This window comes from Pundamilia nyererei, unplaced genomic scaffold, assembly GCF_000239375.1.
Source record: "Pundamilia nyererei isolate P.nyererei 1_Seehausen unplaced genomic scaffold, PunNye1.0 scaffold00033, whole genome shotgun sequence".
In the NCBI taxonomy this organism is placed as follows: domain Eukaryota; kingdom Metazoa; phylum Chordata; class Actinopteri; order Cichliformes; family Cichlidae; genus Pundamilia; species Pundamilia nyererei.
The window spans coordinates 4,190,348-4,202,792 of NW_005187434.1; the positions used below are offsets into that span (position 1 = coordinate 4,190,348).

At 42.3% G+C, this 12,445-nt stretch overlaps 1 protein-coding gene across 2 annotated transcripts; it reads right to left on the minus strand.

Annotated features, from left to right (window-relative positions):
- Positions 1–4,245: 4,245 nt before the first annotated feature.
- On the minus strand, positions 4,246–9,056 carry npy8br (neuropeptide Y receptor Y8b). Of its 2 annotated transcripts, none has more exons than XM_005729584.1 (2): positions 8,900–9,056; positions 4,246–6,692 (listed from the first exon to the last, which is right to left on the minus strand). In XM_005729584.1, exon 2 carries the CDS (start codon positions 6,539–6,541, stop codon positions 5,453–5,455), a length of 1,089 nt encoding a protein of 362 aa, XP_005729641.1. In that variant the 5' UTR covers positions 6,542–6,692; positions 8,900–9,056; the 3' UTR covers positions 4,246–5,452. The 2 variants fall into 2 exon arrangements, 1 of the variants encoding a protein (XP_005729641.1); XR_001290329.1 differs by lacking the exon at positions 4,246–6,692 and adding an exon at positions 8,375–8,499.
- Positions 9,057–12,445: the final 3,389 nt, after the last annotated feature.

The following is a 12,445-nucleotide window of genomic DNA, read 5'->3' on the forward strand; positions in this document are numbered from 1 at the left end:
TGCAGAGAAAATAGCTGCACTATTTAATAGCAGAGACATGTAAATACTTTGCATTACATTTTGAATCCACTACCTTAAAAGAGCTCCAATTTACAGACAGAAATGTCAAAAATGTTACAACTATCCCCGGTCTCCCCTACACTTTAGGACTCGGGGTAAAGGGATCAATAACAATTGAAAATTTATAATTTACAGTTTGATGATTTAAAGTCTCACACACAACCAGTCGAAAGGGGAGGGAGACCTGCTGCTTCCAAATAGAGCACATTGCATTCATAATGTTGTAAATCCAAGCCCATTATCTATTCATGATTTGAATCCTGGGTTGTGTGAAATCCCAGAAATAAACCCTATTTGCCTGGGGCGCCAAACAGGCTAGGACCGCCACTGCCGCCCCCTCCCTACTGCACCGGATCCCGTCAAGAGCACCATTTAATGACATTTACTGTACATTACTGTGTTTGCTTTCCAACAGGACATGTGCCCGAAGCCAATTTACTGTATCGCAACAGCTCATTGCTCGCTCGGTCCATTTCATGTGCACTCCGCAATCTCCTCTGCATTATAAAAGTGCTTATTTATGGTTTGATAAGCACAATTATTCAGCCGGGCCAATGTGTGCTTCGAATTTTAAACAAACTGCACAAGAAATCGAAGTTTATTCATCACGACGATTTGACATCCATACAGCAGCCTGTAATATCCTGCTGAAGAGCGAGTGGGGCTGCCGCACTCTTATCTTCAATGGAAAGTGTTTTTTGTTTTTTCTCACAGTAGTTCAATCTGTCTGTCACTCTGGTGTTACTGGGGCACACACACACACACACACACACACACACACGAACGACAGAAAATCGTCTCCGTAGTTACTGATGAGATTGCTGCTACTTTGGTTGAGCATACAGTCCACACCACATGGGTCAAGTATTGTCCTTTATTTAAAGAGCTTTGATAAGGGCTGAATCATCTATGAAACGCAACAGCGCAGCAGGACATGAAATATTGACCGGAGATCAATGCCCTCGTGTACAGTAACCACCCTCCATTTGAAATGTCAAACATTACTGACTATAAGAAACTTCTGTTATTATTATTCTTGTTGCTTCCCTCAAGAGGAACATCAGCAGCAGATTTTAAATCACACTGTACAAGGAAACGAGCTCCTTGCTGCTGAGCATGGACCCCCCACCAGCTGTGAGGTCCACCAGGTTACTTGTAATTAGTCTCACTGAGACCAGCCTGAGAATAGATGAACTAATAAGAGAGAACAGGGGCCTTAGTCATGGAGCTGGCAGACTCTGTAGGCTTTGAATCTGGAGACCAATTTTATGTGTGAAACTAAAGAGAAAGTGTATTGCGAAGAAATTACAGTGAAGTAAGCTTTCTTTTTTTTAAAAAAAAACCTTGGAAAGAGTTAGAAAAGAAACTAACTCTGTTTTATCTGCTATATTTTTATATAAAGGCTGGAAAAGACTTGACTCTGTGCAAAGGTCATTTTTATACTTCAGGCAATCTTGAACAGGACCTAAATGTTCTAGTCTTTAAGCTATAAACAGCTTCTGCAGGTGGTCTTATATATTGTCTGCTGGGAGTGCGCTACTCCAGGGTGCACTGTTCCCCCAGCTGAATGGTCTGTGAACGCACATTAACTCTTCAATATCATCCATTCTTGGAAAAATAATAATAATAAAGGGATTTAAAATAGCAGAAACAAAACCAAACCCATGGCTAATATGTGATCTGACTGTGAAGCAGAAACAAAAAGGTTTTGTCTCTGGTGATCTGGATCAGATTTTAAAGTGTCTTCAGCTCCTGGCTCCATCTCATATTTGCTTTTCAGGCGTGAGAATTGCAATGAAATTTCCAACCTGACTCTTGTGTCTTTGCCCAAATATGAAAATGTTCCTTTAATAAAGCCTTTCCTCCTGGTGTCCTTGCAATAAACCATGCAATATTAACTGGCCTTGACACAGGCAAATGACATACTGCCAATATGAATGTAGCTACACACGCCTGTGCTTTCCCTGCTACAACTTCCAGAAATGCTCTTTTAAGAAAAAAAAAATACTGTTTGCTGTGAAGTAACTATCACAAGCCAGTGCAAGTCAAAAGGAAAGTTGCTGTGCGTCATCAAGCATCCTCAGCAATCATGTCTTACGTAGGACTGTTTGGCTGACATGGGTCCACTGAACTGCTTCCGCCTTGTGCAGCTCCTCTGTCAGTGTTTAATAAAGTGACTTTAATAGCTTGGTGCTCTGTGTCAGCTTGAAGGAGACCCATTGAATACCCCGAGGAAGCTGTAACCAGGCAACTAAAAGAGGCTGTGGTCTTTTCCTCAAAGAAAATGGAAGGCCGGACGCAGAGGCCAAGACCCTATCTATCTATCTTTTCATGCACGCAACAGAAAATCGTGAGTACAACCTGGCCGACACCAATCAGGGAGTTGCTATTCCAAGCTGTCAAGTCTGCTTGCATTATGCAAGAAGCAACTGTGTGTGTGTTATTTTGAATAGTTCAGAAGACACATAGGTAAATGAAGGCAAGAAATATCTTGCAGTCTACAAAGAAAATAAAAATTTCCAGATGTATTTTAATACCGGAGACACGCAGAATTGTATTCTGGAGGTGGTCATGTATTCTCACTGTCATGGTGTTTGTTCAGTTTCATCTGCTAATCAGCAGATGAAACTGAACACTGTCACGATAACGCTTCCCTGCAAGATCTGATGAACACAATGTGGGAGGACCATTAGGGCAATTCAGCAGAATGATAAGGGAACAAGAAAATATTGACCTAGCCGATCTATGTGTTTGACCTGTAAATGAACAACCTACATGTCTAACGGATGTCTGTATTTGCATAACACCAGGACTGGGATTCGAAAATCAGCAGCTGGTCTTCCTTTGACCTTTTCATCTGCCAAAGTCTAAAGATTAGTTCTTTCTCAGCCGGGATCAGAGGTGCCATTGACTTTGTCTCATGAGATTGCAGCAAAGAGTACAAGCTGAAAAATCATTCTGTAGCACATCTATATTGTAATTCTTCACAAATCCTTTGGCACAGGCAGCACAAACCCCTCAGGTTTCCACTGTAATATTGATCCTCTTGCTATGAATATTGACACAAGGTAAAGCAAGATGAATTATACATCATTCTCACTGTTGAAAGGAAAGCAAGAATATGACTGAGGAGAATTGAAATGCTCAAAACAACAGCTTGAGCAAATCTCTGGCCAACTAGTTCATGTTGTTCCTGTGATCTGGAGAGATTTTTTCTTTTTTTCCCTTTAAAAAAAAAAAAGAAAAAAAGAAAAAAAAAAAGAAGAGAATCTCTCTAAATTAAAATGCACAGAGCCAAGATCCCAGTCTTCCTGGAACAGCTCGACTGACAAGGAGAGACTGGCCCTGTGGACTCATTAAGTATTTGTCTCCAGCTGAGCTTCATTTCGTAGTGCAGTAATGTGCTTGTAGACTGGGTTACAATTGGTAACAATGTAATAAAAAATAAAAAAAAGGGGGGGGGCTAATTTAGGTTCCACTCGTTGTCAAGTGCCACTGGAGTTTGCAACTACCTCTGGCATCTTGGGTCCTTTATTGCAAGGGCGGGGGGAATGAACACTTCTGCTTCACTCGGCTGGTGTTCTGAAAGGAAACAGACTAGAGGAGTGAAATATGGGAAAGGAGAGGGGATTGGAAGTCAGCAAAGGGCAGCACAGGCCAGCAGAAGCATGCAGTCAATTATGCTGACAAGGACCTGAGAGCTCTCTTCAGGGCTAAGCTGCCTTTTGGAAAACAGCATGGCAGGTGAACAGGTTTGGGTCTTTGTAAAGTGTGAAAACATCTTACACTCGACCTCCTGAAATATCATAAAAGCTACAAGGCACCTGGCAGCAAAAATAAAATAAATATAAAATAAAAAATAAAAAAATAAAAAAATCTCTCGCAGTTGGTCTTTGATCTCCCTTTCAGACAGGACGAAGCATGAGCGTTAGCAGGCATTCCCCGAATATGAATATTCAGCACTAATTCCCATTGATCTCTCATACACTTTCCTCCCCTTCCCGTGCTGTTTAACATCTATTGCACCAAACACAACACTGATTTATTCAACACTACGAGCGCATCTAAAATGTGTTGTGATCTCAGACTTCCCCCTTCTAAATAATGCACACTGAGGCAGCACACAGAATTTGACCTCAGAAAGAAACAAAGAGTTTGAAATATTTAATATTTAGAAGTTGAAGGGTTTGGAGGGTCCCCCCCCATGTACACTATATAACACAAAAAAATATATCAAACCAGCGCTAAATGACCAGCCTTCTGGTCAAAGGGTAGCATTTACTTTCCTGGGTAACTTGACCTGCAAGATGACAGCTTCAAACCAGCATGTAAAGCAAGGCAGAAACAAAGAAAAGAGTTTAAAAAAAAAAAAAAAGTCAGTACAAGAGCTAAATATGAAGCAAATATTACAACACATTTCCTAGAGATACTTTCTATACTGCTATGCTACACAGTGCTTTTTATTGCACACCACACGCTAAAACTGTGCTTTATCTTATATACAATGGAAGGAGCCCGCTCTTGTCCTTTACTGCCACTTCTATTTTGTTTTATTGCGATTGAGAAATGGTGGCTGTGTCGCACATTTTATGACCCCCCTACACATCTGTATTATATACACACACACACACACGGGAGCATGGACGTGTCAAACAGCATGAAATGCATTCATCTTTTGCCAAGGTTCTCTGCAAAAGACCATTAAAGCGACAACGGTGGCGGGTTTAGGTAATAAGAAATGCATTAAAATGATGCCGGTAAGTCCTCCGCCTAGAGCTACATCTAATGCACAAATGTTCCCTCCTTTGGTTGTATTCTAAGCTACTCTGTTGATAATCATTTACATGTTGCAGTTCACAACCCCTCGATGTTTTCGTCATCACTATTAACACCAGATAAAAAAATAAAAAATAAAATAAAAATAAAAACATTTGCTGCTCCACGACCCACCTGCTTTTTTGTCCTTCCAGCACTCTCTTGGGGTGCTAATATGCATTTAAACATGATTTCCAAGCAGATCATTGCAGAGAGAAAACATGGTGTAACAGAGTAAAAAGGCATCTCCTCTTTTTTATATGCGACAGCACGTGGGGGAAAAGACTATACATACTGTAAATATCCTGTAAACCTGTCCAACCTTTGCACCATCACTGCGTTCTCTTTCCTCTTACATGTGGACTCATACTGATTGGAGGACAACCTGCCATCCTGCTTAGGGCTCTTCAGCCTGCTCCTTCTGGACTGCCGTCCTGAAGAGTCTACCTTTTGCAAATGTCAAACCAAGAAAGAAAGAAAATCTCTGGAGAGTGACACAATAAAGGCTGAAGAGCACCAGCTGCTTTCTTTGTCTTTCAGTTAAAAAAAAAAAAAAAAAAAGAAAAAAAGTATGGATTTACGTATTGTTGCTGACAGAGCCGTTGCTCAAAATCGACCCCTTGGTGACCTCTGTGCTGACGGTGGAGAGCGGCACGCTCTCGTACCTCTCCACCACGGCCCAGCAGCGGCAGCGCAGCAGCGTGGACTTGAGCTGTTTCTGGAAATTGCTGTTGAGGAAACCGTAGATGATCGGGTTGACGCAGGTGGAGATCATGGCAGTGAGGTGGCACAGCGAGAAGATGATGTCATGGCTGCAAGACGGGATGAGCTCGTGGTGCCAGTCAAACACCGTGTTGAAGACGTTGAGCGGGAGCCAGGAGAGGGCGAAAGCCACGACTATGGCGACTAACATGGCATTTATCCTCGTGGAGCCCTTGTTCTTTTTCTGAGCGGTGTTCCTGCTGCGGTCCACCATGTCCTTCCTCCTCCTCAGGCGAAGGTAGACATGCAGGTAGCAAACCATGATGAGGATAAGCGGGAGGAAGTACTGAAAGACGAGCAGGGAGGTGAAGTAAGCTCGCCGTTCCTTAACTGACGGCCACTGCTCCATGCAAATAAAGTTGTCATTTATTGGGAGTGGAGTGCTGAAGTTCTGAAAAGGCAAAATGAGTACGTTGTAGGAAAGCAAAGGCACTGAGATTATGCAGGCCACAATCCAGGTGATAGCCACAGCCAGGTAGGAGTGGGCTACCATGGGTTTCCATCCTGTCGGGTGGACGATAAGCTGGTAGCGCTCCATGGCGATCAGAACGAGGGAGAAGATGGAGACAGTGACTGATATACACTGGATGAAAGGTGTGAGCTTGCAGAGGGTCTCTCCTAAGATCCAGTGGTCCATCAGTGTGTAGATAATAGTGACCGGCAGGCATATAATGCACGTGAGAATGTCTGAGCAGGACAGATTGACAATGAAGATGTTGGTCACGTTGTGCATCTCTTTGTGCCGTGTGATGACAAACACCAGGCAGGAGTTTCCAATGAGCCCCACTGCCATGACTGTACTGTAAGCAATGATGAGTAACGTGGTGCCACTCACCGACAGCAAGCAGTCCTCGGTCGAATTCCACGAGGCTTGGTTGTGATTGGTGCTGTGCTGCAGCTCCATGGCAATAGTTTTCCCAGGCTCGCTTCGAACACAGAGGACCAATCGAACCAGATTGTTTTGCAGCACCTGCTGTAATTATTTTATGAATGATATAAGAGTTTTCCCTAATCCTTAAGCTCAGCCAGTCTTTAAAGCAGTCTTCCTTTGTGGCCTGGAAAAAAGAAAACAGAAAAAGAAATGTGCAACCTTTAACAAAATTTTCCATCATTGGAGTTTTTTTTTATTTTCACAGTAATGGAATTTTAAGAAATAAAGACTTCGGTTTATTGCTCAAATTTAAATGTAGCAACCACAAACACACCAGCATGACAGGAAATTGACCTTCGCTCGCTAAAAAGCTCATTTTACCCATTAGAACTGATTGCCATGCTGCAGGATAGGATTTTAAAATGTGCAGCGCATCAGGATGCCATTCCACAAGTGTCTTTTTAAAAGAGTGTGTTCAGTATTGGAGATTCAACTTCGCACGCAGCAGAGGTAGTTTCCATATAACAAAAACAGAAACTGATGAAGGGGATAATTAATCTCGCTATGCAGATATCACGAGCAGAACACAGACCCCCACTTTTTTTAAAATTATAAATCTTTGCAAGCACGCAATGAGAATAAATGATGCACTGATGGAATATCATAAGAGAAAAAGCACAGATCTAGGTTTTTGCGGCGTCGCTGTAATGGCATGCTGCTTCAAATTTCCATCACAATAACAGTGATAATGACTGCTCCTTCAGAAACAATAACCCACCCTCCAATCACTCTTATCAAGTGATGGGAATTTATTCTGTCCGTAACAGCTTTCATCGTCACTGGACATTCACAGAAGCCTCACAGTCCTTACAGTTCCCGAGAAACGGCTGCACTGGAAAACAGCAGAAATACAATTCCACTCCACCAAGGCCAAGGACTTCTGAGTAGTGTGTGTATCCGCATGTGTATAATTATTGTAAGTGCATATGCACAGCAGTAAAAAGAGCCCTGATTAACTGAGATGTTTGCCCACAGCTCAGTTCCCTAGAAAATAATTTTGCAAACATGCTGACAGGATTAAATCACCAAAGGATGGAAAGTATTTATCATTTTAATTGAGCACTCCTTAACAATGATAAATGTTGACAGGTAGGACATTAATTGCTCGTGGCTGTCTCGATAATGAGCCCTGATGTCCTATTAGAATGTGTCGCTTCGTCTGCGGTACACAGATAGAACCAGAATAACTCAGGTATATACTTGAACTTGGAGGCTAAAATGACTTGAATTCATTTGTGGTACACAATCTTTTTCTGGGTGCCAAACTTAGTCTGACTCTGTTTCAACGCATATGGCGGACATGTAGCCAAGACCCATCCTTCAGAGCCTTGATGCAGAATATTTATGACAGAATTTGGACTTGTGAAGCGATGCAGTGCTTCCCATTGTGCGGTGTCTGCAGGCGGAGGAGTAGAAGCAAAAGTAACGAGAAATTTTGCTAAAAGCTGACATTAGATTTCATCCTTAATGTGTAAATTATACCGATTATTTCCAGATTACACACAAGTAGGAAACCTGCTGGGTGGGGAAACAATAAAAATAGTCTGAATGGGAGGAATGTGTGAAGTCACTGCAGGGGAAAAAAAAAAAACCACACAGAAGGAGAAATTATATCTCGTGGGGATTTATCTCGAAATAGAGATGAATGCAAAATGTAGATTCCCCCCACCCAGTGTTGTTATCCCTGCTCTGTCACCAAACCAAACAACTTTGCCAAGACACAAAGTCAGCACATGAATTATTACAGAGGCTGAAACGCATAAATCAATGAAAAGTATGATAGTATGATTGTGTGCGCGCGCCCTCGGTCTTTGTAGCTCTGTCCCGGATCCACTGTCTCTCTGCAGCTGTGCGTCTGCTCGCACTTGGGCGGACTTTCTCAGCTCCGGACAGGTGAAGGAGACCTCTGTTGGTAGGTGCCAACTGCTTTTCTGTCCGGGGGGGGAGACTCGTCAATCATTTCCACATCACAAACCGGTAAATGTCCAATATAAAGCTCCACTTAGACTTTAAGCATGTCATTTTGGAGATCAGTCTGACCAGGGGGGCAAATATTTCGAGGGAAGGAAGGAAATCCCACTGGACTGGGGAGACCGACAAGCGACGGGAATCGACAATCCCAGCGCGAGCGATCAGGTTATTAAAAACTACGCGCAAGAACGCACGAGCCTACAGAGAGCCATCACCTAGAAAAAGGTCATTAGAGCTTTCTTTTAGCATATGATGAAAAATAAATAACCGTCCTGGGAATTTTAATTACTCACTCCCATCGCCACCTGCAAGAGTTAGAAGCCAGAGAAAATGGCACACTAATTAGCCACCGTTTCTTACCGAGTCTTATTTCTTCCAGGACTTCTTCGCGCCGCTGTGCATCAAGTGAGACAAAGCTGAGAGTTTGTGGTCGAGGAGGAGGTAGGTGGTGTCCTGCCAGGACCACTGGTAGGAGCTGAGATGTCTCTTAAAGCGACCTCATGCCTCACACTTGCAGGCAGAGATGCGACTGGGAACATCTTACATAATAAGTTCTCCGTGGTTGGCACGCGCGCACGCAGGCGCGCGCACTCACGCGCTCTCGCACACGCACGGGGGCCAATGGGGAAATTCAGCTGTTTGATATATGGTTTGGTTCAGCCAGACCGACGCTGGCCGTACCCACCTGAAGCCTGGAGACATGTATTAGTGACATCAGATGATCCGTTTTTGTTTCTTGGAAAAGGGGCACGCGGAGGTTTCTCGTAACGACGTCAACTTTCATGTCTCCCAGATGAGGAATTGCCGTAATATCACAGTAAATTTATATTCACGTGTTTTGTTTTGTTTTTTTTAGCGCATTTTAAAAAACCAGACAGTGCTTGCTGTATAACAATAAAGTATAGAATGAAATCCAGTACTATGCAAAAGTCTTGAGCCGGTCGTCCCTTTTTTTGTGTTTGGCTTCCAGGGAGCCTGAGTTTCTGCTAATTCTTTAAAGTGGTCTTGATCAGTGGTTCTCCAGGCTTTCTGAAACTATTTCAGAGTTTTTCTTTGGACACTGGCTGTTTTTCAGTCTTGTGAATTCAGGCCTTGTTCCTGACCTTTTTCCCCTTTTTTGTTCACTTAACCCTGACTTACAAGCATTCAAGCATGAAAAAAGGTGATTAACTTAAGGGATGAACCAGTGTTTTGTCCACACATAACAAGAAATTCAGCAAAGGTGTAGTTTTAAAAATTGTACCTAATGGAGAGCAGTCTGTCACAAAACATGTAATTTGTTCCCATTTCTTTAGTTGAATAAAAATATATATCAGTGATAACACATGTCTGTGAAGGTTCTCAGTCGTCCAGATCATCGTAGTCAAAGGAGCTTGCAAAGAAAAGCTTCTCGGATGAGAGGTGAAACGTCTTCAAGTAACTTAAAGAAGTCCAGACGCTTTTCTTTGCAAGCTCCTTTGACAGTGATAACACAGTTTGACAGGTATAAAAGAGTATTTTTACACCAACAAAGCAATACACAAATAACAACTAGGCAAAAAAGTTGGCATATCTCACCATGTGCTTAAAAACTTTGAGGGGTAGCTTGACAACTGGAGGACAGGAGAAGAAGTGGCAGGTGTAAAACACACAGAAAACAGCAGACAAACAGTACAGACAAACAGTATATGAAAGTCACCTCCTTATGAAGAAAGTGTCTATAGCATCTGTAAAACACGGTGGACACATCACGGACACATCTAAAAACTGCAAGACCCTTGAGGCCTGGAGTTGAGGACCCCTGCTCTAAACGCTTCTAATGCAGTAAAAACATACATGGATAGTGTCATGGATTAGTCTTTCCAAAAGTCTGAACCATATTATTATTGAAGGAGTGTTGGATCATCTCAACAGTGAACATAACAAAAAGCAGGAACATCCAAAGAAGAGCTTTGAATGTCCTTCAAGAAGCCTGAAGAATTATGTCTGAAGAGTCCTTAAAGACATGACAAGAAAGCGTAGCTAAGAGAGTTCAGGCTGTGTTGAAGAATAATAGTGATCATAGCAAGTACTGACTTTCAAGCTTGTTAGAATTGTATAAACTCTGTTTTTGTCCTATATGCTATGTTGCAAACGTTTCAATGAATCACTGCACAGCACCTATTTCCCATTATAAATAAATGAGGGGTGGTTGAAGAGTTTTGTACGGTACTGTATATCATAATTGTGCTTTTGTTTCCGTATATGGAACTGAGAAATTCAGGCACAAATTTCACTCATTATAGTTCTGCAGAATGAATTTTGGATTGATGTGAATGTCAGCGTCTAATGTGCCTACAACTTTCTGTGTGTTATGTCCCCAAAGCCAGTGAGACGCATCTTAAAATCATCTGCTGCCAGAGTTTGATAATGAATACTGATAGACACTGCCTGCATTAAGACATAAGCTGACTTCCCCATTAGTTATAAAGATCACCAGCCTTTGTGATTGTCTGTGAGATGTCTCAGATCTGCATATCTGCCAACCACCCAGGGGCAATGTTCTCTGAATCTGCCATATGCACCTATCACAGGCTTTTCTTCACCCAAACCAACTGAAGCATCATCACGAATAAGCTCGCAGCTCTGATCCCTCTGCAGCTAACACCTAGAACTATTTTAAACCCTTTTTTTTTGCACCTCCCTTGCTTGTGCAACAGATTCTTAACTGCCTCTTCACACTGTCCCCACACATTCCTGTATGAAGAGGAGCCTGTTTGAAACAACAGTAATAGCTGTTTGTCTGAGAAGCAGAACTGTGTAATGACTTGCCACCAGAGCTCTGTGGGTGTTTACTCGACATAGAGACACGAGTTTCAAGTCACTCAAGACGACAAATCTATGCACATATTTTTCAGAGGAGAGCAGGACTGCTGAAATGAAAAAAAGAAATGCTCCAGGACTGCAATATTGCCATATTATTTGGCCGCGGTCGCCCTTTCTCTGTGCAATCAGCGCTGCTGTCAGTCACATTTTGAGTTTTCTTTGAACTGGAGCTGTTTTGATGGAAGGAGAAGAAGAAAACACTTCTTGGAGCAAATCTCTAATGTCTAGACAGTTGTGCACTGTTATGACTTGAAATTGTGTTTCCTGACCGCATGTGTCACCATGTCGGTTTGATTGAAAAGCGACAGCTTGATTCGGTAAGAGGAAGTGTGGCCGGTGAAGTCGGAGCAGTCTAAAAAGACTTCGAGTGGATAAGGGAACATTGCTTCTCCAGCCAAAAATGCTGTCGCAGTTCACAGTGCACACAACCAGAAAGCAGGGGGAGGTTTGTTTCACATGACATGATAAGGTAGAACAAGAAACAGACAACATGTTCTAAACATTTTGGAAACATCATCTTGCTGTCACTTAAAAGATTTAAGCACTCTTTGATCACTTACTGCAGTTGGTACACAATATCTGCTATTTAGTCCCCCTGTGCTTGTACACAACACTTGATTCAAATAGGGCCCTATTTGGACAGAAAGCTTATATTACATAAGGTATGTGTACAAGTGTGTGTAGTTTTTAACACTAGCAAGCTAAAACAAGGAAGGAAGGGTGGTGCTGTGAAATGTCACACTTTGCTCAGTTGCATTTGTATGTAGGTATGTAAGGAAAGAAAGAAAGAAAGTCATACTGCTGTGCAAGGCAGTCTGATAAATGAAACTAGTCACATCGACAGATTACTTAGACATGCACTTTATTACCATTAGAAAAATCCCACATAAATCAGAAACTTAATAACTTAACAAAATAATTTAAGATATTAGACTACAGCCTAGGTTCAAATTAGAGTTTAATTGAGCTTTAAATGGTGCTCAGGCCCATTGTCGAATTGCCAGCTCACTGTGTTGGAGGGGTTTGTGTGTTCCAGTGATCCCAGGGGGTGTGTTGTTTGGG

Bases quoted from the DNA above. Each gene is read 5' to 3' on its own strand.
- npy8br (XM_005729584.1), bottom strand. From the start codon at position 6,541: ATGGAGCTGCAGCACAGCACCAATCACAACCAAGCCTCGTGGAATTCG.